The sequence below is a fragment of the Anser cygnoides genome, chromosome 3 (genome assembly GCF_040182565.1).
Source record: "Anser cygnoides isolate HZ-2024a breed goose chromosome 3, Taihu_goose_T2T_genome, whole genome shotgun sequence".
Taxonomy (NCBI): Eukaryota; Metazoa; Chordata; class Aves; order Anseriformes; family Anatidae; genus Anser; species Anser cygnoides.
The window spans coordinates 117,170,500-117,198,213 of record NC_089875.1 but is presented as its reverse complement, the minus strand read 5'-3'; the positions used below and the strand labels follow the sequence as shown (position 1 = coordinate 117,198,213).

The 27,714-nt window shown below is 41.9% G+C and overlaps 1 protein-coding gene across 1 annotated transcript in view; it reads left to right on the top strand.

Moving 5' to 3' along the window:
• LOC125182988 (uncharacterized) overlaps window positions 1-25,490 on the top strand; it is a 31,818-nt gene extending 6,328 nt beyond the window's left edge. The window contains exon 3 of the mRNA XM_066995062.1: window positions 24,486-25,490. Within this exon, the coding sequence (XP_066851163.1) occupies window positions 24,486-25,168 (683 nt within the window). The 3' untranslated portion in view covers window positions 25,169-25,490. The remainder of the gene's footprint in view (window positions 1-24,485) is intronic.
• The last annotated feature ends 2,224 nt before the right edge of the window (window positions 25,491-27,714 follow it).

The following is a 27,714-nucleotide window of genomic DNA, read 5'->3' as shown; positions in this document are numbered from 1 at the left end:
CTGTAGTCCAATCTCAGGGACCACCGAAACACTCATTTCTCAAAGCAGGACTCATGTTTCCCCCACATTCCCAGATGTAGCAGCTGGCTTGCAAAATTGTTCGGCATCAGGGCACGTATGCAGCCCATATATGATCCACACCCAGGTCATGCAGGTTAGAGAAAGCCAGGACTGATTGTCTACTGCCCCCAGCAGCTGCAGGGAAAAATAACATCTGCACCGACAGCTCCGAGCTGGTGGCCGTGCTTCACAAGAACTTCGCCAACGTGACCCGTCGCTCAGCTTGGGAGGGATCAGAGAGTAGGAGCCCGCTGTGGAAAATAAATCTGAGTGCAAGGTTTGAGTTTGTAAGCTCACATGTTCACTTTCAAAAGTTTCCCTTCCACTCCTCGGTTTGATGCGCGAGCACGGCGGAGTCACCTCGTGCTTCCTGCGGAGATGACTGTGTAGGGAAGGACCTTTGTAGCTTGCCATCAAAGCAGCAGACAGACAGCTGGGGAACATCCACATCTGGGTGTGCTGGTGTTTATTGCATACTGCATTCCATATAAATTCCATATGGAGTCAAAATCATTTTGGACTTGGTACCTCCTCCGAGCCAATTAGGAGTGTTTTGTTTTGTTGTTTTCTGAAAGGAGAGCTGCAGTCCAAGTGCCTTATTATAGGTTTATACATTGCTGTGCTCTTAATATCAAAGCTTTCGTTTGGCTCGAGGCTCACTTCCCCGTGGGGGAAGGGTTGCTGTGCAACTGTAGTGAGTTACACAATATTTCTCCAACAGAAGAGCAAAGAGCGTGAGTTGGAGACTGTTGTGATAATGCACGAGAGGAAGTCAAATGCAAGTCCGTGCGGTAAAGGGAGCCTACGAATGAGATAACACAGAGCCTCATACAGATTGCAGTCTGATGGCCAGTTCCTGTAAAGCAAGAAACGGAAAATCAGATAAAATAGAAACATTCATGAGATGTCCATTTACAGTTACAAAATGGCCACTTTGACGATACAACTGTTGGCGATTGGATTCCAGTGGCCATCGCTTTGGATTAACTGCACACCCACGAGTAGCACTGAGAGGTCTGAACTGGTTGTCACACTGCACATAGTCAGAAGAAGACTCTGCCCAGAAATGATGGCAACCCGAGTAAATAAAAATGAAGAAGAAATTAGTATTTTTGTTTTTCAGGCTAAAGATGATAAAGAGAGGTTGTTTGGCTCTGTCTTGGTAATGTAAAGCTAGGAAATAAATCCAACCTGTCCTAGTCTCAGCCCACTACATTATCCTTCTCTGGGAAGTGAGGGTGACTACCAGTTCTTGACAGTGGTTTTTAATTAGATGGTACAATATTTTTTTTCAAAGGAAGTAACAATCCATTTGCAAAGGCTTCTCCTATTAACACAAAACATTTTCCCCCTTACTAATACGTTGAGGCTGACACCAAGTTCCTCCTTGTTTTTGATCTGATGTTACTCATGCTAATTGGGGTTATAGTGAATGTTGTTAGAAAGGATTATTTGCATGAAATAGTCAAAACAATCAAAATCAAACATTAAGAGTGGTGGAAGAAATCTTCCCTTTCTCTCTTACTCCCTGATCACCACTATAGGAATCCTGTACCTAGACACATCTCTGCCTTTGTTCTGTAGAACAGAAATGGGATCCAAGAAAGTCTTTCAAAATAAGCAAATATCCCTCACCAAAAAAAAAAAAAAGCAGTGCTGAGATACTGTGTTCTCATTGAAATGTGCCATGCACAGTTTCTGCACCACACATTTACTTACAACCATCCTCACCAGAATGGAAAATCTGACAAACAATTTTCTGTGGGGACATAAGAATGCAGGATGGAAACATCCAAACTGCGTGGTCTTTAAGGAGCAGTCATGCATTGAACTAAAACTATATCCAATATTGTAGTATCTTGCTGATAGATGACATAAAACAAATTTGTTACTTAGAGAGGCAAGTTGATTGGCTTCACACTGGGCATGAATGAAGAGAGACATCTAGACTCTCTTTTATCCAGATGGAATTCCTAAGTCAATCAAATAAACATAATAATAATAAGGTTAATCTGGTCTTTACTCATTCAACAGAGAAAAGAAGAGATGTGGATCTAATTACATAAATATTGTAAAATCAGTTTGCATTTATCTTTTTCCACATCTCCTTGGTACAGCCCTGGTTCAACATGCTTAACACAGTCCTTTTTGGTCTGAATGATTTAATTCTGGGTCTAAAACCATTCAAGATTTCTCTGAACAAGAAAATCTTGTTTTCTTTGGAACATTTTGAAGTAGACATAATTACGGTGTTGCAAATGTGATGCTCTGCTTAAGGAGCTGTCAGCATTTCCATATTAAACCTCTGTTTTCAGGGGTTAACAGAATTGCCAGAAAAAAAGGAAAAAGAAAAAGAAAAAAGAAAAAGAAAAAAAAAAGAAAAAGAAAAAGAAAAAGAAAAAGAAAAAGAAAAAGAAAAAGAAAAAGAAAAGAAAAAGAAAAAGAAAAAGAAAAAGAAAAAGAAAAAGAAAAAGAAAAAGAAAAAGAAAAAGAAAAAGAAAAAGAAAAAGAAAAAGAAAAAGAAAAAGAAAAAAAAGAAAAAGAAAAAGAAAAAGAAAAAGAAAAAGAAAAAGAAAAAGAAAAAGAAAAAGAAAAAGAAAAAGAAAAAGAAAAAGAAAAAGAAAAAGAAAAAGAAAAAGAAAAAGAAAAAGAAAAAGAAAAAGAAAAAGAAAAAGAAAAAGAAAAAGAGAGAGAGAAAAAAAAAAAGAAGAGTGAAAAGAGGGGTCCATTTTTGCCTGAAACTTAGTGTTTAGGTTTTTTAGTTCATGAGGGAGGTTTCAAAATCAAATTGTGCAAAATTAATTTGCACTGTAGGCTTGCAAAACTGTTCATGTCACTTTTTTCATTTTTTTTAATTTTTTTTTTTAAGGAAAAAAAACAGCCCACAATAAAGCCCACTTACTTTGCTTGCTTCTACTGTACACTGCTCTTCAAAGTTAATGGCATTTCCATACAATACCCCCAATGTAATATGCCTTAGAGGCAGCATAGATTGAATAAGTGACTTGGAGCCAGGGACTCCCAAGTTTATAATTTAGCCGCTGACTCACTGTGTGGCCTCAGGCAAACCACGTAACTCGTATGTCCTCATCTATGGTATGGTCTCAATTTTCCATTGTGTTGCACAACATGTAAGGAGCTCTGCTCATGTTCAATAGGAGCTTAACCCGATGGTGAGTGGGTTACTGGGTGCTTGTAGAGGATTTGAGACTTATGCAGCTCCCACTTGCCAGGTTTTGTCTACTTACTTCAATCTGTAGGAGATATGTCTTCACTGAGCTGGTCCAGGTGGGCATTTGGTGGAAGCATCTCCATCTGCAATTTCTGAGTCATGGAGAGCAGTCTGTCTCAATGCTGGCACTGAAATAATTTTCTTCAGAACTTGAGCAGATCTGAGAGGTTGTTTTGGCTGAATGTGTAGGGTGCTATAAACTGCACCTGCTGGAAACTCAGCAAATGTTGACCATTTCTGTACATCTTCAGCTTTCCTTGGGTCTTCATGCCATGTCCCTTCATGTCTGAAATTTTCCTCTATCATAAAGCCTACTTGCTTTTGCATACAGAGGAGAGCCAAACTCCTGTTTTATCTTCTTGTCACATGGAGGACATGGACAGCTTGTGTAGACAGTAGATGATGGATAGAAAGACTTTTTCCTGAAGAACACTAACCCCTAAGAAATATTTTTTTCAGCATTTATTCAGAACTGAAAAAGGCCCCTTCACAGTAAGTACTGGCGTGGTGTAGACCTCTGTGATTGACACCACATTTGTGGGATCATGAGAGTAGAGCTATAAAATTAGAAGAGACCATTTTGGTCACCACTTCCAGTTGTTCATATTGCAAGCAAATGCACACTGGTGGTAAGTTCAGATGTGTCTGCAGAAAGGTCCCAGGCCACAACATATCCCAGCTTCCAACCCTTATAGCCATCTGCAGGCTTGTAATAAAAGACCTAGCATTGCAGCTGGGATGTGTCACGGAAGGAGGACAAGAAAGATTCGATGGGCTGCCAGCGACCTGGGCCAAAAACAGGGCAGACACAGTGAGACTGGACAGATCTAGACGGGCAGCAGCTCACAGACAGCCTTCCCCTCTCCTAAGGGACCTTTGTTCAGCCAGAGACAATCACAAAAAACAATGTGGCTTCAAAAAACGTCCCCTTTCTTCTTCACCCCATGTCTACACAAGCTGCCAATATCTGGTCACTTTTTGACCTCATGGAAACATTTGTCTTTTACAACATCTTGCAGTGTGAGCCCTGCAGACTGACTGCACATTTTGTGAAGATCCATGTCTTTGTTTTTCTTTTCTTCTTCTTGAATCTGCCACTTAACAAAGACCCTCTAATGTCCTCAGTCTTTTCCATATTGTCCACATAGCAGTGCTCATGGGGTCTCAGTTTCCCACCTGTGGAATGGGAATGACAGCATATAATGTCTTCTAGCATATATAGGATAGAAACATAGGAAAATAGAGGAAACATAGGAAATGATCCAGTATTTCCTGACAATTAACAGAATAGTTCTGTGTATCTGAGAAGATGCCACTAGAACAAAGATTTAGATGAGTGTCCTGCCTTTAAACATTCATTTCCGTCCTTATATTTTCCTAAACTAGAAACTGTTAGAAACTTTTTATAAAACATGATGCTTGCAGAAAAAATGTTTATTGTTAGTGTAAGGAAAAAAAAAAAAATATGACTTTTTTTGTTTGGTTTGCTTGGGCTGTTTCAACCCTAAGCTATATTTTCAGAAATTGCTTATTCACCTTGTGCAGGTTATTTTCTTATGGCTTTCGTATCTTATTAGTTGGGCTTCCTCGTTGGAGTGAATCTCCATTGTTTCATAACAGATATGGAGCTCTCAGCATGTACACGTAATGCTAAAGTAGATTCATGTCAAACTGGCTTGATCTACAGAAATTTTAATTTGTTTAGACTTGACCTGAACAATATTTGGATCATATGAACTCAAAGTTAAATTCTTTCCATCAGTTTCTCCTAATGGAAAATTGAAACATTTCAGGAAAATTAAGCTTTCCTAAGAGCAGCACTGTTTTTGTACAAAACAATTTGGTATTTAAAAACAAACAAGCGACAACAGAACAAGGAAAGAACCACCACAAAAAACACCAAGATGGGAAGTTTCTGAGTAGCTGTACTTGCCTATTCTCCTGACTTGATATGAATGCCATGGAGCTATGCTACTAAATCAAAATGCCATTTTGATCCATGGGAAACAATGAAGTTTTAATTGAGTATTACTTGCATAAAGATGTTTTTCTTCAGCCAGCTAGTCAATATTAACCGGTCTGCCAGCAAGTCTAACAAGGTGTGAGACAAGTCGGATAAAATTAGGATGCTTTACCAAAACCAGGGTGGGTGATAACCTTAAAAAGTAATACCTACAAGGCAGGAGACTGATAAAAACAAGTCATCCTCCTTTCTGCTGGAAAACATGTTAAATTGATAATGTGCACGAGATTGTATAGTAGTTTATGGGATTTGCAAGGCCTACTTGGTAAAACAGTACAGCTTGAGATCTCTGGACAGAAAAATATTTGAAGGACCTGGGAAGAGCAACCTCAGACATTCAGGTACGGCTCTCCGGACGCCTTGTTGGGGTAGATAAATGGTGATATAGTTTGGTTGTCCAAGTCAAAGGCAGAGGCAGGAGGCTGGGGAGGTTTGTAAATTCATTCCTTGTTGGTTTGGAGGAGAAAGACTTTACTCATACTTAATGCATAGATGTAATAGTAAGAAGAGCTGAACATCTATAAAGCTCAGATATTGACTTTCTGAAGTATTAGCTGATTGGTCTCTTAGAGGTGACTGCAAGATTTCTGTAGTGCTGAGGTGCTTTCATTTGAAGACTTCTGCAGTGTCAAGAATACTTTACAAACATGGCATTTTTTACCTTTTGCCAAAGGCATTTCCAAAGAGGATCCCAAACCTTTCCCTAAAGCCCTTCTTGCCCATAATTAAATTCCAAGCTTCTCTCCTGTAGAGATGGAGACACAAATGTGCCAGTGCTGCCGGCTCTTTGGGTACCAGCTGGCAGATGATGATGGTACTGGAAGAAATGATTTTCCACCACCACTGCTCCATGGTTCTGCCTTTGCATTATGGCTGGATCCAACCAGCCCAATGGCACCAAGAAGCAGAAGCACTGACGGACCAGAGCTTCACTCATGGGTATGGGTGTCACCAAGATACCTAGCCTGCTCTGAAAAAGAAGACTTTCTCTTTAATAACAGATGGTGGTAGTGAGACATGAAAATTAGGACATATTTTCATTTGATATTGGAATATCATGAGCATCAGTTGTTTTGGGAAGGAGTCCAAAGAATACTTGGAGAGAGTCTAAAACTGCAGATGAATCCACAGGTTTATTTTATTGGGTGATTTCAGTTCTGCCAAATATTTGTAGTGTAAAGAAATCATAAAAATTGCTGGTGGTCCTCGCCTGGCGGGTACTTCTCACATATTTGAGACAGTTGTATGAACTGTGACAAGAATGTTTGATCTATTAGCTTAAAAACAAATTAGAGTCTTCAAGAGAAATAAATGAAGTATAGATGGTAGAAATACATTTCTCTTATCTTAGGGAGACCAGGAATTTTTGCCCCCAGGCTTTATTTGCATTTAATTATCGCAGCTTGGATTTCCTCTACTGCGTGCATGGAGGTTTAGTCTGCCTCATTCCATCCTCTGTTCTGAAATAACATTAGTACCTGTTAATGATTATCATTGTCAATTATGTATTCTGGTTACATGCACATTATAAGAAATATCAGTTTGTTTTAATAAATCTTCAAAAGGCAGCCTAAACCTGTGCCTTATCTTCTTTCTGCTTTGTAATTTATTTATTTTTATGGTTATGATATATGAAAGACACTGCTTGCTCCCAGGGACTGTGAATGGGTATCTACTCAGCACTTCAATACCAAGTTGACAGGCAGAAAGGGTTTTATTTAACATAGTTTTCCAAATGAACTGAGATGGTCATGTATCTCAAAGATACATAGAGAAAGAAGTGAGGAATACAGGTCTCAAAGTCCCAAACACTCAGTTATATGCATACAAGAAAACCTAGATGCACGGTGAACCCATAGATGGTTTAGTGTGAAGCGTACTAAGTAGCTGAGTATCTGATGCTCACAGCATAGCAATTCTTCTCCTTTTTTTTTTTTTTTAGATTATTATTTGCTAGGATAATAATTGCACTGTAATCCTGAGCTGGCAAAAGACTGATTGTCTAACTTCTCATTGGCTTGTAGGGAACAAGAGTAGTCCCATATAAAAAACAAATCTGCATTTTTAGAGAATTTTGTTCTGGGGAGTTGTGCAAACTTGATGTTTATGCCATTTGCCCATGCAAATTTTCAGGATTATTTTCATTCGCTGGACAGGCACTGAAATGTCCACTCCAAAAGGAACACTTTAACCAAGCATTCTTTATGTGGTCTTCAATTAATAAACAGGAATATGCCTTTCTAACCCTGTGGGTAATGATTTTTCTGTTTGCTGCTACTGTATGTAACCTAAATGAATGGGGCATTTATATACTGTCCTTTCATCTGGGATATCAAAGCACTTTATAAATATGGGCCAATTGGTCTGATGTGCAACCACCGAATTGTGGCCTTCTCGGGGGTGGCATGCGGTTGACATTTTGGCTGGCAAAGCACATTTGAAAATCAGGAACTGTTGGTTTTCTCAGTTGGGCTATGTTTGGAGGTAGGGTGAGACTATACCTGCCCAACACCGGGAAGCAACACCACTGCCTACTTTCCAGCTAGGTGAAGTATGGTCTTTGGCTAAGAGCATAACCAAGGCATCTTGCATTACTGTATCACTAATTTTAATCCAGCCTGAGACAGTGGGTGTCAAAAATTATTACCATATGGTAAACTGGTAAATTGCCACAAGAAAATGAGCTTGGTGGTCCCAGATTAGTTTCATATGGACAGGTGTCTACACCACAAAACCACCGTCATAACTGCTGTAGCTGCTGGGTTTCAGAAGGGAGGTCCAGGACTGAGCAGGCATTGGTAATGCACATGGTGCTTCTAGAGGTGAGGTCTTGAGGGCAGAGAGATGAAGTTGTTTGCATCTGTTGAGGTGTTTCTTGGCATGTCTGTCCACTTCAGTTTCCTGAGCTGTCAGCTAGTTTGTAAGGTGCTCTCGCTCATTATTGTGGCAAGTGCTTTCTCTTACCTTCGCAGAGAAGCCCTATGCCTCCCCTGCTTCTACCCTGTTAAACGACGGTCACAAAAAACTCAATGGGAAGTAGGTATCAAAGGTATTAAGTTCAGACCACACAAGTGGTCTTTAACTTCTTTAGTATGTCTTGGAAAAGCCTCCAGGAACACGGGGTTGGAAGAACCTTCTGGGTCACTGATCCCAACCTCCTGCTATTGTAGGCTTTCACTTTGCATAATCCTTTGGAAAAGCTGACTGATCTTCAAAAATGTGGACAATCACAGGAAACCTCATAACGTTTCCATACAAAAAAGGTGGCAAATCTGTTTTGCACTTCTTTAACATGTTTCATTCAAAAATTGTAAAGAGTTTTGCAAACATGGAGTTAAGAATCGCCGTACCAGCAGGAAGGAAGAATTACCCTTAGATAGGGACAATTTGGATGACAGAAAAATCATGAGGCAGATAGCAATCCCCATTCAGACAAAGCTCTCAGTGATCTGAGGTCTCTAGCTCCATTACAGATATCCAAGTCTATTCAACCAAACCGATGAGACAGGCAGGAATTAAAATTGGAGTTACTGACTCCTCTTTTTACCTACCTTTTAACACACTTTCTGGATACTGGTGCTAAGACTAAGGTCCATCTTTGTTCAACGTATGTCACAGGGATTTCTTAAAACTTGTTACTTCAGGGGCTGACACCACTGCACAGTCCTTATCTCTTGTGCAGATGCTATATTGGCAAAAGCTAGTGACTCTGTGCTTGTGAACTTGTCTGCGAAGCATATGGAATTAACCATGCCTGGGAGGAAGAGAAATCCTGGATAACGAGGTGCAGAGGCCAGATGTTGATGCACTGAGGATGATCATCCCCAAAGCTGTGCAATGCTTGGAGTAAGCAACTGGGATGTCTGAATGATTTTATTTGCTTCTATGGAGAAAGAAAGTAAGAAAAAAATGTCTGAGTATGTTTTCTCAGGCTATGGTTCTTAGAATTGCTCATTTGATACAGTATCTCTGCAGCACATGTATAAAGAAAACTGAATTCAACCAAAATTCACATGCTTTCTCAGCTTTTCAGGATAATCTGGACTTTAGTGGAACAGCTGCTTGGCAAATAGGTGGTAAGGCTTTCTAATTTTCTGACAGTGGCTCTCCTCACAGTGCACCAGGAAGACTGGGGATGAAAAGAACCGACCTGCAGAGAGAGTACAAGTGCTCATAATGGGCTTTCTAGGCTCTGCGTGGGTACAGGACATTGCACTGGACTTTTGGCTTCCCCAGACAGGCCTGGCTGTACATTGGTGTTCCAAAGAGCATTGCCTGTTGATGTTCCCTTGGCCAGCAAGAGGGGAACTGCAACCCCTGCCCCTGCTGTGCCTGGCACACTAACACGCTTCCGTGCCATTGTACTTCTCTAAGATCAAGTGCATTTTCTTTGTGGTGCTCCCCAGCCACTTCTGCTACAAAAATACTTTTCCTTACTGAAATATGGCATGTCTGCTAAGAAATCTATATGAACCAGGATGTTTCCTGTGAAACATTCGCATCTCACCTTTAGCTCAAGATGCTTTAGCTCAAGAAGCTGTGCAGAGAATACTCCCACAGGCTGAGAAAGGGAGCTGTGCTACATGGTGCGCTCAGCAGGACTGGCAGATCTTACCCCAAAACTCTTGGTTTCACAGGCATCTGCCATGACTTGGTTATGTATTTTTAAATCACTTTAGTCAGTTTCCTCTTTAAGATTTTTGTTTGCTTCTTTTTCTTTTTCTTCTTTTTTTTTCCTTTTTCTTTTTTTTTTTTTTTTTGTAACAAAATAAACCCTTTTCTCATCAGAGTTATCTCATTCAGACAGACACAGAGCTTAAGTGTTTTTCATTTAGGTCAAGTTAGGGTTGCTTGAACTGGGGATGTGTGCTCATTAGGGGGGCATAAGATGCTGAGGTCTATCTCTATTCTGGAAAGCTCAACTTCATGCAGCTTTTTTTTTTTTTTTTTGTTAAAGTGGAGCTTCCAAAATCCTGTAGACTCACAGATATGTTTTTAAACACTACTGAATTTGGGACTTGGAGAGCAAGGATAAATACCAAATTTGGGGTTGTCTCTTGACCAAAATTTTGAACGTCCTGAAGATTGCAGTGTTTGGATTTCATTATAAATGACAAAATTCAGGATAATGACAATGTTGGTGTGCACGTCTTGGCTGACTCACAGCAATGCTCCGCATTTGGATTTTTGATTGAGCCCCGTCTCTAATTATAATGCCACAAGGGCTGGCTGAGAGCAGTGCCTCCATTTGACATCGTATGCAATGTGTTGGACTGTGCATTTTATTCCAAACCTCTGCTGCTATTACATTGAAAGTATTAGCTGTAGTGTGAGCTATCTGGGGATTATATGGGCTTTTAGCAATCATTTCTGAAGGTGTATCCACTTTCATAATGCCCAGAGAGGTTGAGCAACAATTTTTTCTCAAAAGGGGCTCTTTGTCTCCATGCCCATGTCTCCAGTATAATTGACACCTACAGAACAGATGTATAGACAGATGCAGGGTTTTTCTTTCTTTTTGCTTTGGAAGCCTTACTGTCTACCTTCTAAGCTGGTATCAAGCATGACTTTGCTTGTTGACTCATGTAAGGACTTTGGCAGCTGCCCCTTGGCTCTTCCACATCGCTGCTTCACCAGTCCAGGTCTCCTCGTGTTCCTGGTTGCGTTCAGGCTCCTTCTGACTTTGGTCTCTTGATATTCCTGACCTAGCACAGACTACCCAGCTGAATGTGTTCCTGACTTCCTTGTTAACGACAAAATGCTCTCTTTTTACAGCTCAGTTTCTTTCCATAAAGTTAATCAAGCAGCCCTCCTTTTACAGGGCAGCTGACCCTTTGGTCTTTCCTCCTTTTGGCATGCTTAAAGTTCCCAAAGCTGCCAGAATCCCCCTCTCTCCCTTTTTTAAGGCAGTCTCATGAGTAAAAAAGCAGCTCCCACAGGAATGAGAAGTTTCTTGGCATATAGAGGAACCACCCCCAACAGTGTGCGTGCATTGTGCCCTTAAAAAGCTTCCTCTTTCCATTAAAATACATCATTGTAGACATTGGTGTATTTCTACTAGAGATGAGTCCAAACCATGAGGCTGGATCCAAACATAGTCAAAGTATGAGGTTACTTGGGAGTCGGAGCTCAATGTATGCTTTTTGGCTTGAGCTGGTCTCCTGTTTGCGCAGTGCAACTCAAAGAGCATCACGGCGCTGTTGGGAAAGCTACTGACACAACTAAGAAACCGAGTGGTAAAGGCTTGTCATCAAAATCAACAAACCTGAAGGCAAACTGGAACCTGGTGTCATGAGTAATTGTGACCCCCTGCCCAGCCACATAGAGCAAACTTTCTCCTTTCAATATTCACCAGGTTTTATGAACAAAAACAAACAAACAAACAAAAAAAATATCAGTTGCAGATGAAGGAGGGCAAGATCTCCCTGAGTTCATCTTACTGGAAAAAAAGAAAAATCTTCTTTGGACTTAGTCTGCCTGCGTCTTTGCTGTGTACTGAGCTGCAAACGGTGGCTTTTCATTTCTTTAATTGACAAACACCATCCCCTAAACATTTCCAGGCACAGTCATTTTCTTTTCTCAGGTTTACTCAGTGGTTCTTACTGAGGTTTGCATTTTTCCATGCATTTGCTGAGAATATACGTGCCCCTACAATCTCATCTCTTGTGCTATGAGAAGTTTTGATAATGTAATTCATAAACAACTTCATTTTCTGGGTCTTTCTCTTTTTTTGCAGCTATCCTGTCTTTGGCTACTTGCTCCTCCCTTTGCAGCAAACTGCCCTATTTACTAAATACCGCAGAGCTTGCTGAGCTGTAGCATTTCATTCCATTTGTCTCTCTTCTTAAGGGGCTGATCTGTCTTAAAGAGATTTTTCTCTTTTAAAAATAATTTTGCTGTGGTTTTACAGTCAGCATGGTTTCCCCCTTACTCCCCCCCCCCCCCAGAAAAAAAAAAAAAGAAAACAACGCAAAACAAAACAAAACAAAAACCCTGCAGGGCTATTTCTTCTCCTTCTCCCAAGATTATGCTGGTGTAACGACATTGACGCCAATGAAATTATTCCTTTTTCACCCTGGTATATAAGAGACAGAGCTCTGTAGGATGGGACATACTCAATACCTTCTCAAAAGTATGGCCGGGGACTGGGCCAGAAGGCAATCTCCACCTATCAAAGGGATCTCAAAGTGCTTTTTCATCTTCAATCTCTCAAACAGAGAATACAACCATCTGCCAGCAGGATGCAACTACCCCCAGGCTGAAATCAAGCAATGCATTTAACGTGGAGAAGAAGGCAAAAGGAGCACAACAGAGCCCTTTAGGAATGTAAGCAAGGAGTACAGTGTCCAGTTGAAATTAGTGTTACTATTTGCCTCGTGGAAACGCTTGGGAAGCCCAGCCAAATTCAGGGCTCCAGTCTAGAAGTGCAGCCACAGTGAGGGCAGTCTCTGTTCCAGGGCGCTTGCAGTCCCAGTGACAAATAGCAATCAGACCGCGGGCCAGCAAGAAGTTGAGCCAGGCAGAACTAAAATATCCCTGTTGGAGCGCGGTCCCATGAGACCAGTGTTATGTCTTACCAGAAACAAAGAGAAGAGCACATTTCCAGTCTCAAAGACTTCTCTGTCCCATTAAGGAAAACTCCAGACTACAATTAGAAAAAAAAAAAAAAAAAAAAAAAAAGGCAAGAAAAAGAGACACAGCCACAGCGTGCCAGTTTGTGTCCAAAATGCAGCTTTAAAAAAAAATAGGGCATGGTCCCAGGAGAAGGCTGCTAGCAGCCTCTCGGGCTCGTGGCTCTTGTTACCTTGCTCGGGAGGGTGGGAATGTGTCCCCAGAGGGAGACTATCCCTGCCCCAAGCCCAGGGCCCCTGGGTAAATATTGACTCAGAGCAAGGAGCGGCTGAATCATTCCTTCCTGCCCCGCCGAGGTGTCTCCCTCCACCCAGCGGGTGTCCAAGCCCACCCTGCACAGCCCAAAATATCAGATGGGAGTTGGCACTGGTGGTATTCAAGGGACGCGGACTCTGACAGAGAGACAGGAGTTCCTCTGTGTAGGGCTGACGTGTTTGTTTGCTCTCCGAGTGGGTGAATGTCTTCTCCAGCTGGTTATTCAGGGGGACACGCAGTAGGAATGGTGGGCAGGCAAAGGGTCGAGGGACTGGGGAGCTCCTAGCACTGTTCTTCCACCCTCATCACGTGCTTCACACCCTGTTTTTTGACTGCTGGTACACAGCTGATAAAGGCATTGTGCCACCATTAATAGCAAAGGAAGGGCCTGGGTTCATGAAAACTATGCCCTAAGGTACATTAAAACAGCAGTGTATTTGTGAGAAGGGGTAGGGAGAAGGTCCAGGCTCAGTTGTCCAACTATTGGCAGCTCAGGATTCAACCATAACGCGTCATGATCGTGGATCATATCCACAAATCTGTTCAGGTCATAGTCTAAGGGCAATAAAGCAAAGCACGGGGAAGGCTCAGGACCAAGTTGTGGTGACCGCTGGCTGAAGCTGTGAGCAGGTGTCACGTACATTTGGGTGGCTATTGCCTTGTGTAATCGAACAGGACGTAGGGGAAGGCTAGGGCTGTAGTCGCAGAACAGGTCTGGGTTTCATTTAAAGTCTGCTGCAGATTTCCTAACTAGGTTCCTAACACAGAAATGACACCTTCCTCCTTCACTGAGCTGCACAAGGCTCAATGTTGGAAGGTTTCAAAACTGATTGAAGATCTCAGAGAAAAAAGAACAAAAAGTAAGAACAAAAAGCATATGCTAAGGACCTCTTTATATATATGGGAAGCACTGTATTTATATATTTCAAAACTGGGCACTGGGGTACATTTTCATTCCCCAGTACAAAGGCAAATACATTCCAAACAAAGCAATGTTGTTTCAACAAAGCAAGGGTTGAAATCTCTCCAGGGCTTCATTCTGTCTCATTTAGATCGGGCATAAGATCTTAAAGCAGAGTTTAGTGGTCGGCCGATCATGCTCCTCTGGGAAATGACAGAGTGGTAATTCAAAAAGGGTAGTGAAGTACAGCATTGTCTTGGTCTGCAGGACTGTTCTTCAATAAAACCAGAGGCTCACCCGGCTTACAGGAGGACATTTTGTTCCAAAGGAGCTGTGGCTCTTCATTAAACAAAAGAATTCACCTCCGGCTAGACTTGGGTGTAAAATGAAAATGTTCTTGGAGACTAAATGTCTTTGTGAAGACAGCATTTCCATGATTCCTGCCACGATTGCCTGGGCATATCTAGCAGCTGAAATGAAAGTTAGGACAAAAGGTATATCTTCGGGGCACCATCTTGCTTTGGACATGTGTTAAAAATTTCATTCAGACTTGGGAGGGGGTTTCAGTTCAGGCCAGGAGCCCTGAGGAGGGAAATAAGCGCCCTGTGTCCTGTCTGGCCATGGGCTGACACTCACCCACTCTGCACTGAGGACCCAGATTAGATCATGAGTAAGACTAATCTTTCAAGACTTTCCCGAAAGCCTTTCCTTGGAGTAAACAAGTTCTCCCACATCTGACAGAAGAGATTGGGAAAGAATCCCAGGGTATCTAAATACAAAGAGTTGTGAGATATGCCTCCTCCCCTCCGACTCTCCCAACGCACTCGGGTAAGTTCACAAAAAGATGCAGTAGGGTCATTCCGGGAGATAACTCATGTCCAGACTGGCATAATTCAGGTGTTCAGATATGGCTGTCTCCCATCCAGATGAACTCTGTAGGAAAGATACAGCCCATGCAGTTCTTCATTGTATGAACACTCGAAAAAACACCTCAGGCTGTGCAGTTTCAGGGGATTTTTTTACAAGATTATTTTCCTAAAAATGGCACCATCCCTCTGGGGATGAAGCATACTGGGAAATATATGAAAATTTAATGGATTCTGCAAGTTAGTTCCTACTTTTCTCATATATTTAAGTCAAGATCATTCCCTTATCATCTTCACATCTAGGGGCTCTTTACTGTACAGCCAAAGTGCCCACCTTCAGCTTGACAAGAAGGTTTTGGCCTGCAGACTCTTAGGCAGCACAACAGCCAAACTGTTCTTGTAGACATGCTCTTCTGTGCTATGCCTAGTCATAGCCTCCTGCAAAACCTCTCCCTTTCACCCAAAAATTGATGATAAATGAAAGCCAACTGCCTTGGTTCCGCTAAAGGTTGAAGAAGAGACTTACCACACTCTTTTTCATTGTCTTTTGCATTTAAGCACTGTTTCAAGAGCTTGAGAAAAGGTACAAGACAAGGACTGCTAGACTATCATCAGTCTTCTATGATATAAAATTCTTATATCGACTATCAGGCTTAGCAGAAGCCTTGTGCTAGGGCAGTCAGAAAGCCAGCGAAAGACATAGTCACCGTACTTCAGAGGAAAATGCTGCTGTTACAAGTCTTTGAGAAGGACAATCTCACCTGCAGCATAACATGACACAGGTTAGGGGGAACCCAGTCTGGACGTAGAGTATTTAATTAACCAGCCCAAGAAGAACCATGCAGCGTAGGCAACAGAGGCCTGTCCGCTGCTGGTTGAAAAATGTCCTTGCTGGACTCCCCATAGGAACCTGAAATCTTATTGACTCATGTGTACTGAATTTCCAGACCTGACTCACTGGCTACAAAAAACCATAGGATTGCATGGGGTGTCTCATACTTTTCCTGGAAAAAAAAAAAAAAAAAAAAAAAGTAGATGAATATAACTAGTTGGTTAATAAATATTTGAATTGGCTTTGAAAGCTTCAGAGCACATATGTAAAGAAATTAAACAAATCTCAATCAGCAAAGAAAAGAAAAAATGTATGGACTTTCAGGGTTTGTTTCTATAATGTTCCTGGTTACCTCAGACTCAGTTAAAGGTAAAACAGACATCTCCTATCTCTCTCTCTCTCTCTCTTTTTTTTTTTTTTTAAATATCTTAATACCTGCTGAATTTCATCTGATTGATAAGTTTATACTAGGGCCACACGTAGCAGAAAGTGGTATTGAGAAAGGTGTGAAGAGTACCACCAAGCAGGTGGTTTTGGAGAACGTGTTATCTGGCTCATTAGTATCAAAAATCTGCTGTGTAAATGGAAATACTTCACCACATAATGTAAAACTAACCTGGGAAACTAATTCCTGTAGCAGTTGAAACCAAAACCTCTCCAAGGAAACAAGGAAAGGAAAGGAAAGGAAAGGAAAGGAAAGGAAAGGAAAGGAAAGGAAAGGAAAGGAAAGGAAAGGAAAGGGAAAGGAAAGGAAAGGAAAGGGAAAGGAAAGGGAAAGGAAAGGAAAGGAAAGGAAAGGAAAGGAAAGGAAAGGAAAGGAAAGGGAAAGGAAAGGAAAGGAAAGGAAAGGAAAGGAAAGGAAAGGAAAGGAAAGGAAAGGAAAGGAAAGGAAAGGAAAGGAAAGGAAAGGAAAGGAAAGGAAAGGAAAGGAAAGGAAAGGAAAGGAAAGGAAAGGAAAGGAAAGGAAAGGAAAGGAAAGGAAAGGAAAGGAAAGGAAAGGAAAGGAAAGGAAAGGAAAGGAAAGGAAAGGAAAGGAAAGGAAAGGAAAGGAAAGGAATAAGAAAATGAAAATGAAAAAAAAGAAAGAAAAACAAAAAGAGAAAGAAGAAAAGAGAAAAAGGGAAAAGAGAAGAAAGAGAAAGAAATGATAAGAAAAAAGGAAAGAAATGGGCAGTTTACAGTGTTAATAAGAACATAATAAAGGCATTTAAAAACACAATAGTACTTATTAAGGAAAGAAAACAGGACTCAGAAGAATTAAACGTGATGGAAGGGCTATCTGCTTGAAGATAGGAAAAGCCTTTTGGGTTTCTCTGTGGTGTAGCTAATGAACAGATCCAAAAAGGTAACGGAGTACCCTCTCTAATTCCAGTTGCAGTTCATGCATTTGTAGTCCACTTTATCGATCTTAAATCAAATTTGTTGGTTTGCCTTGTACAAAAGGTGACCCTAGACAGTGTAAACATCTCTTTGGGGCCAAAAAATCTGAATCATTATTGGAACATCAGGGCAATTTCCTACAGCAGACCATGGCATTACTGCTAATGAAGAACTGAGAGCAGCTTCCTTGGAGGCAGCAGTTGCTGACCATTCACTAAGGCTAAACACAAGAGCAGAGGGACTTCTGGTCTGATCAGCTACAATGCTTTCCTCCCTTTGCTTTTTCTTCCAGCTCTCTGGAAGTAGCCGACACTCAAATTGTAGTTTCAGAGGACCTAAACCCTCTCTCCAGCCACTTCTCCATCCTCAGCAAGTTGCTGGGAAGAGAAGCCTGCATGGGTGGAGAAGAGAAAATGCCCTTGCAAGGCTAGAGTGAGCACCAGCCTTGCAGCCTCTTTGTAAACAACAGATTTCCCCACTCTGTCTTATTTCTGTGCTGCAAAGGAGAAGGAAAGATGGTTTTCCCAGTTTCAGAAGATGCATAAATACAGGGGTAGAGTAAAGGAGCCATCGCAGGGCTGTGCCTGCAAAGTCGGTTGATGGGGAAGATGAAAGCGGGCTCTGCTCCTGGCTCCGCCGGGGGGCCCTGTCAAGGCATTTCATTTTTCATGTGTCTGGCCCCCATAAAGTGAAGCCTGTGTGAGACTTGTCTGTGCAGCGCTTTGAGCACAGCAGGAAAAATGTGTTAGGCAATGAACATTGTCACGAGGAATCGCAGGCTGCCCAACAGCATTACCTCTCCAATGTGCCTACCTCCTTTTTCCCCACTCCTCCACGCTGAGATGTCAGGGCATCCGCAGAGGCTCTGCTGTTGTAGGAAGCAACAGGAGCTGCTGAGCTGTTTAAGAAATCTGGATTTGTCCCGTAGGTGTCAAAGGAGGACCTCAGGTTCCTGGAAAATCTGGTCCCAAATGAGTGTAAAAATGCACATTTTGTCAGGAAGTGAATAAAGTCTCACTGAAATTAAGCCAGAGACAAAGATGAAACAGCAGATGGCCCATGACAAATTGTGAGAACAAATTTGTTCGCATGACATGGGAATAAGTATGTACTCATAACAGACTGTTACTCAAGAAATTTTGAAACAGCACAACTCCACAGGAGTCATAACGTGATTAGTCACATAAAGCCAATCCAGCTAGGCCTGGTGTACTGTACCTGAAAAAAAAAAAGAGAAATAGACCCCCTTAACAGAATACAATAATAAAAATAATTTAAAAATAAAAATAATCCAAAGAGGTGCACAAGTTTATGAAGTCAGAAAGGCTTTCTGTTGGTCCAAAACTCATAAGCGATTTAAAATCTTTAGGGTAGCTCATGGATTGTTATTAGGATGCTCAGAAAGTGAAGGGCCAGCAGAAGGAGCCTTGCTGAAGTGACTCAACCAGGAGGTTTTTAATCTCACAGCAGAGAGACAGAGTCAGGGTATTTTTGATGAAAAGTCTTGGCCTCTGAAGCAGACTTTGCCACATGCTCCATTACAGCATGGTTCTGGTAACACAATTATTTCCAAAATCCCTTTTTTTTTTTTTTTTTTAATTGTGGGAGTGATGGGTGAGTTTGAGTTTCATAAGTAGAAGAACAGTGCTGATTTTGAATGCTGTGATCTATTGATATGGCTTTTTTTTTTCAAATTAATATTTCATACAAGACCCCTGAGATTGAGTACCCATATTTAATTGCATTAAACCTTTTTTTTTTTTTCAATAAAGGTTCTAATATCTGGTATACATATATTCATTTGGGATGTTTCCATTATGCAGAGAAGAATAGATTCTTAGGATAGAAATGTGATTTGCTTTATTTAAAAAATACTTTAGAATAAGCTTGCCTAATACTTTTATGAATTAGACACGCACTCCTAAGCTCCTCACTCAAAACCATGTCAGGGTTCAGAGCCTTTATTTGTTTGGATTCTTAGAAAATTAGGGTCTCGACGCAATGTCTGGAACCAGACTGAATTTCTGAAATCACACATATGTAGACAAGGACCAGGAGTGCTCACAGTGATGATTTTATTCAGACCTATTTTAATGCAATATCCGGCAGTGTCTTTAACCTGGTGCTGGAATTTCATCCCCTCCAAGCCTGAATTACAGTATGAAGCCCTTCTAAGCCTGACTACAGACCAACAGTGGGAAGAAACGCCACTCCGTATCCAAATCAAAACTGAGCAGCACAAAAGGATTGGCTTTTGAGAGGCCAGATTCAGATTCCTAAGATGGAATTTGTCCGTGCAAAAGAAGTACCACCCTTGCTTACGCAAATGCTGCTATTGGACTTGCATTTACCACAGGCTGCCAGGACTTCAGTTTCACTTCTAACCAGAAAGAGGAGGCAGGAGTATATTTAGACTTTCTTGGGAAGCAGCTGCAATACGAAGTGGGAGTGTGTGCACGCACTCGGGCTCGCAGGCACACACATGCACACCGCTAGCTCGAGAGCAACAGCAGAAACTGAAGCAGAAAGGAGGGTGCACAAAGGCCTCCTGCAGTTGCTGCATCACTGGATGGACCGCATTACTCCTTTCAGCACCTGAACATCCTTATTGTCCAAATAGGTCATCTGATCAGTGCTGACTCACTTGGAAGAGTTATCACCTGCTGAACCTCCAGCTCATTTCTTGAAGCACTGAGGGGGCCTGAGCCTCTACTCTCTTGCACCTTACACCTTAGCTGCATGATTTTATGCCTTCCATGGGAATGCAGAGGCAATGCTGCCCACTTACAATTCTAATTCAATAGGAATTTCCTCAATACATTGATATACAAATCACCCAGCTCCCACCATTTAGAAGTTAGTTAGCCCAGCTAGGATAGCTGATTTATGAGAAGTGCTGGAGGGGAAGGGACACTCCAGAGCATGGTTGTCGCACCCTTTGTAGGGACCTGATAGCCTGGGACAGCTTATCCCCAGAGGTGCTTCTTTCTCTGCTGGAGCCCAGAAGACTGGCTTGCACTAAATGCCAGATAAATGGCTACAGTCAGATGAGCTGAGTCCCATGCAGCATGCCAGTCAGTGGAAAATCACGCCCTTGCTTTTCCCTCAAGGTTTCTCCTTCACAGACCTTTCCCTTGTTAGCTGACAAAAGACTGAGAAATCAGAGTTTGCAGCAATTTGGCTGCAAGGCAGATAAAATCAGTAGTCAAACAAAAGCAGCTAAGATAGCCAAGACTGCCTGAAAAGTTAAATTCATGCTCTTCTCATACAGACGAATACATTTAAAACAACTTTTGTTTCCCCATTCTCACAGGCAACCCATTAATCTTTTGGTAACAACCATCATCATGGGCGGGCAACCTAGCAGGAAATCCTCTTCTCTCTCTCATTACTGTATCACCTGGCTTATTTACAGTCCTATGAAGATCCTAAGTCATCTCAGAGGTGGCAGCGTAGAAGTACTTCCCTGTTACTTGCAAAAGGGGAACACAAAGATGTGAAGATGCTTTCTCTATAGGAGAACCATTGTAGGTCATCTTATTTTTAGGCATAGGATTTCTCTTTTGAAATTTAGGCATCTCCAGGACATGGTATCCATTGCTGAGTTAGTTATCCTAAGTTATTTCCATTTTCTTTATTGTCAGCAAAGAGATGAAAATACATCTCCTTGAGAATACAAGATGCAGTTAGAAAGGGTGCTAGATGGAATTTCTATCTAGAATAGAAGTAGATATTCTTATCTACACACCCTTTTCCATGAAAGCTTGAACTGGATGATCTTTCAAGTTCCCTTCCAACCTGGGCTGTTCTATGATTCCATGATTCTCTATATATTGCTCATTCTAGCAATAAAGAGGTAATTCAGCTGCCCTGTTGGCAGAAGTTTGCTTTAGCATGAGATGTATTATTTGCCAGAACTATTTAATACACTGACTGTGAAGAAAGGCCAGGAAATCGGGTGAGATGTAGACAGCTATATTGTAAGCTGCTGAAGCTAAAGATGACATGAAGCCCATTCCAGTAAACCAGTCCTAAAGGATGAGACCAAGCTCCCATCAAGCTTGTCCACAGCAAGAAGAATTCTCTCTGAAACTATTCAGAGAGCTACAGACTGTGTGTCTAAGACTTCCCTTGGGGACCGTATATGTACAACATAACAAATGTAGGTGCTTTCAGAAAATTTCTTCACATTGACATTTACAGTTCAGTTATTTAGAAGAGTCAAATCCCAACCCAGTATTTCTGGGTCCTAGATTAATTTCCCTAACTGGTAAACTTCCTTTTCTTCTAAGCTAGAAGCCTGCCTTGAACAGTCAGTCTTTGTATGTGGGAGTAGGCACTGCAGACTACAGGCATCTGTGGCTGGGTGTACAACAGGATACTGAGTGATCACGCACAGCTGGGTTGTAATGTTTGGAGAAGGTTGCTGTACTTGTCTGAGCACCTTGTCTTCAGCATCTCTCTTCTCTTCAGGCATCCATCCAACCCTGCTTACCTACAGCTCTGTCTAGGTGTGGATCTAGTACTTCCAGAAAATGAGCACGCACCCGAATGCTCCAGTTAAAAAGAATCTCTTTCTGTGAGAGCTGTACAAAAAAAATACCCCAGAAACAATTAAAAAAAAAAAACAAAAAAAAAAAACAGAAGAGTTGTGATGAGTTGCAACATTCAGATAACACAAACAAAATTGGAAGGGAAGGAAATATGTAGAATTACACTGTTGTATATGACAAGCAATTGTGTCAGCCTGCTGACATGTTTCATCATGGTTAGGTCTTCATATTCCTGGGCTTCCTCAAACAAGTCCTAGCAATTTTGTCCATGGAGAAAAAAAAAAAAAATGACCCTAGCTGACCCTGTTTTGAGGATTTGGACTAGACGGTCTCCAGAGGTGGCTTTCAGGCTCAGCGATTCTGTGATTCTACAGTTCTCATACTCAGCTTGGGTCGCTGGATGCAGAGCAATCAGGTCAGATCCCATCCAGACAAGCAGTCGCCCTGGGTGCACGGGCTGCACTGCATCAGCTGCGTGCACACCCAGCTGCTGAGCGGAGCTGTGCAATAGCTTCCACATGTCCTGGATGTGCCGGGCTCCCTGCGCGGGTACCCAGACGCCCATGTGGAATTTCTTAGATGGAAGTATGGGAGCCTGATCAAGCTGAGCAAGATGTGCTTAAAAGGCTACATGGCATAAATAAATCTTAAGGGGGGATTAGGGAGATGACAAGGCTGTGGCTTCTGATAGGGAAGCCATGCTATGTTTGAAAAGACTGCAACTAAAAGGAAGAGCCTTTGGTGACCAGATTTTTGTCTCTATTTTTGTCTGTGTTAGTTACTGCTCCTTGTATTTTAATCCTGATCAGACTTTAACCATTTAAGAATCATTTGTGACACTTACTTGTCACAGTGCTAGGCCAGATTATCTCAAGATTCGTTGAGCTTCCTCTGCTCTCCAACATATTGAAAAACATTACACTTAATTTAGTTTGTTTGGCCAGTGTAGACAGGGATTAGCCATGCTATATATGGACCATAAACACTGCTCTGGTTAACACTACAGTTGAGCCAAACCTGAACCTTTCATCTCACTCTGCAAGCTTTGGTGGTTTGGATGGAAGTGGCACCTGGATTTGAACTGTGCTTTATTTTTGTTTTTGTTTTCAAAAACCCAAACCCAATCAATAACACTTTGGAAAACCAACATCCAGCATCCTCAGCCCACCTCTAATGAACAGGAATCGAGCGCCTGTGTAGGCAGTGGCTTTGTGTTGGGAAGAGAGCCAATACACAAAGGAAGGAAACTGTCTCAAGCAACCTGCAGTAACTTTCCATCAAATCTCAGTGACATAAGGGCATGCTGAATTTTGTGTCATAATCCCCTCCAAACAACATGTGTGTTTGTTTAGGGAAGACATGGTGGTCTCATGTGGAACAAAGATGGACTTTTGTAGGCTGCATGTCTAATTGGTTTGGTGTTCGAAAGACAAGGAAGAGCCTTCATTTGCTTTTGACTCACAGTTTCAGTTTGCTATCTGGAACACCAAACCAACCTGTAATAAAAACAAATTTCTCACAGCATCAGATTTTTTAGATGCCAGAAATAATAATAGCATGATGTTAACACCTCAGTATTTGGCTTTCTTTAAGTTGTCTTAACCTAGAAAAATCTACTAATTTTTGTCTTTGTATCCACAGAAGTACTTCAAAATTTGCACCTAATTGCATCAGAAGTAGCTTTAAAATCCATCTGTCTTATGCAGACCATTCTTGTAGCATCTCACCACCTCCTGTGTAATGCATTCCCTATGCTGAAATAAAGAGCCTGGCCATGGTATAGTAATTCCATGTATGCAGATCTCCGAGGCTGCTGAAAGGCTGATGTTTTCTAATATGTTTCTGGCTCTCAGAATCGTTGTAAAAGTAAGATCATCCTTACCATACAGTATTTACCAACTGGGCACGGTGGGTACAACACCTAGGACCATAGCGTGGCTTGCCAGGTTTTTGCACATCCCCCAGAGGCTACTTTATCATCTTACACGGTATACACTGGACTCAGTCCAAGCATGAATGTTTCTGATGACTTCAGCGAACGTTGGAGGAGGTCCACTGTACTGCTCATAGGCATAAGTGTCAAGCTGGGATGCACAGCATCAACAGCTTCTTTCTCAGCCTCTGCTTTGTTGATTCACATAGCTGAAGCTGCTAAATATCTACAGACAGGGATCTGCCTGTAAGTTGAATTGGGTAACCTCTCATGCTTCCGCTCAAAAAATAAAATTGTTGAAGAGTTTAAGCCATCAACTAGCTTTTGCTGCTTCTATTGCTGACCTGTCAAGTCAAATCAGAATGCTGAAAACTGGGACACTATGCATTAGCAATTAACTGCAGCTCCAGCAGCAAACATACAGCCCTCAGGAGAGTTGTATGTAGGCTGTATGTATCTCTCACAGGAGATCTGAGTCAGTTAGGACACTACCATCTAGCTCCATGACAGGCCAGGAATACACAGTAGGTAATTCACCATCTAATACGTACCCATGAAATGTCGGTCAGGACAGTGTGGAGTTCTGCCCATAGGCTTTATGAAGAATGAGACTGGAAGGATAATTTATATTTATAATGTTAAGTTGCATGTTTACCTACAATGGTCTCTTGACTTCGTTTGTCTAGTTGGCCTACAGAAAGTATCACTAGCAGAAGTTCTCCTGTGCATTAAAAATGCCTAGTCCCACTGAAGTTAAAGCAAGCAACAGTCTGTTTATATATGTGTGACTCAATGCCCATGATGTATCTTCCTTGCAGACTCGGAGCCTTGCACACCAGATGCCCCACCTGCTGCCACTTCACCACCAACTTCTGAAGATCCTGGACCCTTCACAGCTCCAACGTCACCCTCCTCTTCCTCTGATCCTGGTACTACATCATTTTCACCACCGTTACCTGCCTGTGTCGCAGCCTTACATCCCAAACCGCCTCCTATCTCACCATCAACACCAGCTTCTGCTGGCACAGTTCATGCTGGACTCCATTCCGTCCCTGCACCCCCTGCCTCTACTTCATCCCTGCACCCTGGGCTTTACCTGCCCATGGTCCCACCTGGCGGTGCCACCCACCTCATCAACTGGCTGCCCTTCCTTGCCTCTGCCACGCTCGCCACCATTCGAGGGAAGGAGGAAGACCAGACACCTGTAAGGATGTGCTCCCTGGAAGGCATGAAGCGATGCAGCAGTACACCCCCGCAGCCCTCCCAGGATGGAAATCACCAGGGGGCATCCGGAGGAGATGGAGCTCCAGAAACAGCATCCCCGCCTTCGGCTGCTCACGCCGTGCCCCCGAGCTCCGAGCAGGCGTCAGTGAACGTGAGCGACATCCTGGCAGAGCTGCGGACCATGAACAGCCATCTCTCCGTCATCGCCCGAGCCCTGACCCAGCTGGCGGCGTCGCTGGCACCACAGCAGGAGGCGCGTGGCACCCCGCCTCCGTAGTGCCCGGCCCCGCACCAGCTCACCCCGCTCAAGGTCTCATTAACTGGGGACATCACAGGGGTGACATTAACTGGGGACACCCCACTGGGGACCTCTGGAGGAAAGGGACTCTGCAAACCAGCCCGTACAGTCTGTGGCATTTCATTTCGCTCTCTGACACAGGCCGTGACAAACCCCACTGTTTGTTTGTTGTTTTTTTTTTTCTGTTTTTTTATTTCCTCCTTGTAAACGGCTGCATATATTAAAAAAGAATAGTTTTGTGGTCTTGTTAATAAAATTGTTTATGTTTCTTGTGTTCCTTTCAGATGTGCTTGCTCCCCTCCTCTCATCCATTAACCACATGAACGTTCAGAAATTGGTGAGGTTTTGTGCAGAAAATGTGGAAAATCTGAAGAGGTGAGAAATTACCCAAGACAAAATGCTCAGGGAGGTGACAAAACCCCTCAGAGCAGCATGGGGGAACACAGACAGGAATGTACACAAAACAAATCTGCAAATAAATTCCTGTTTCTCTCAGGCCAAGCTGCGTGGCGCAGCTCTGTTGAAGCTGGAGCACTTCCCAATGCATTGTCTCAGGGTAATTGTAATTACCAAGACAGGTGAAGGCTGTGCTAAATTATCCAAAATACAATGCGAAGTAGCTTTCTGGGATAAAATGTCCAAAATACAATGTGAGTTAGCTGTCTCAGCAGTATTTTGTCTGAAAACTACCAAACGTCCTCCTCAACTTCTCGTCCTTTGAGAGCCCGAACTGAAGGCAGTGCAGCACTTTGCTGGAGTCTATCAAATTTACATTATTTTTTTTTAAATGGGCCAAGCTAATTTACAGCAATTAGCCAGGCACGTGTGGATCAATCCACCATGTTTTCACTATTGCTAAGCTGCAATGGCTTGCCTACAGGTGGAACCGAAGGCATGAAGCCTTGAGCAGTCCTCTTGGTGAGACATGGGGAAGAGCTCCTGAACACCCATATCTCTCATCCCGCCAAAATTTGTACTCTGAGGAGCAGCCGGTGAGGTTCCCTTGGCAGCTGCCTGGCTTGGCAGCAAACAAAAAAAAATAAATAAAATAAAATAAAATAAAATATTGTCCTGAAGATGGGCCAAGCACAGGGCCATTGGAGGCTGAGCTGGGCCACGTGGCTGATAAGGTCTTCATCCCAATGAATTAAAATGAACAAATAGCAAACAAGAGAAAAGAAAGCCCTCTGTGAAGTTTGGTACGAGCTCGCCTTAATTTACTTGTGCAGCCCTCAGATATCAGGATCTGAGGCCATCTCCAGGAAAAACCCAGACAAACAGACAGATCGCTAGATAAGATTAAAGAGGAAGTACTCTGTCTATCTGCAAATATTTCTGTTACAGATGAGCCTAAGCCACAAAGATTGAATGAATATACAAACTTCCCCAAAGCTCAGGTGTATTTGAATTTGAGGTTTTGGTTACTGTATATATATTTATATATAAACCTATCCATATTTTTGTGTCTGTGCCTGAAAGACAAAGCAACTGCCCTGTTCGATCATGTTTCTTTCTAGGGCTGATCAGATTTTTTTTTTCTTCTGTTGTGTTTGGCAAAAAGCTGAAAAGAAAGACATTTCATAGATGGCCTTCCTTACCTGTCAGTGTTTCAAACAAAATGAGATGAAAGGAGTGTCTTAGAAACAGTTTGGCTTTTGATTTGGCTATTGCAGTTTCCATAGGGGAAAATAATAAAATATAAAATAAAATAAAATAAAAATAAAATAATAAAATAAAATAAAATAAAATAAAATAAAATAAAATAAAATAAAATAAAATAAAATAAAATAAAATAAAATAAAATAAAATAAAATAAAATAAAATAAAATAAAATAAAATAAAATAAAATAAAATAAAATAAAATAAAATAAAATAAATAAGAGAGAGAGTAAAGAAAAGTTTTCACTTTCCCTCCTTTTAGTAGACAATACAGGAAAATGGGAAAATAGAAAAAATTGGAAAAGCTCTATGGTTGAAAACAGACAAGCAAACAAATAAACAGGAATCTTCTTTATTTTCAACCAGCTTTCCCTCCTTCAATTTAGCATGGTAAAAACTAAACAGCATATTCTCCCACTCTTGCTGTGTTATGACTGATAAGGACATGTCAGTGTAGTTTTACTTGATTTATCTTATTTTTTCCAGTTAGTGACCTTTCACAGACTACAATTGACAAAAATCTCAGTGGAGTTTTCTGGACCTGTACAAGACATGCAGCCATGTTCCTTTGTGCAGGCAGCTTCAGGAGACCTTACTGTGCAACTGCTGGTGCTTTATCAAACGAGGTTAGAGCTGGCTTCATTTAGGTGTATAAGGGAATAAGGAACAGTTTACATGATGTCTGTAAAAAGTCCAGAAAAGTCACAAATAGCATTAGATATTCAGCCACAAATGCAGTGCTCTTCTTTCTCAAGAAATGCCACGACTGCAATCCAGCTGGCAGGGAAGGAAAAGAGCTCTTCTCGAGCCTCTTCCCCAAAGAGCCGAGAATTCTGTGGTGCCACAGCCAAAGATATTAGATGCTG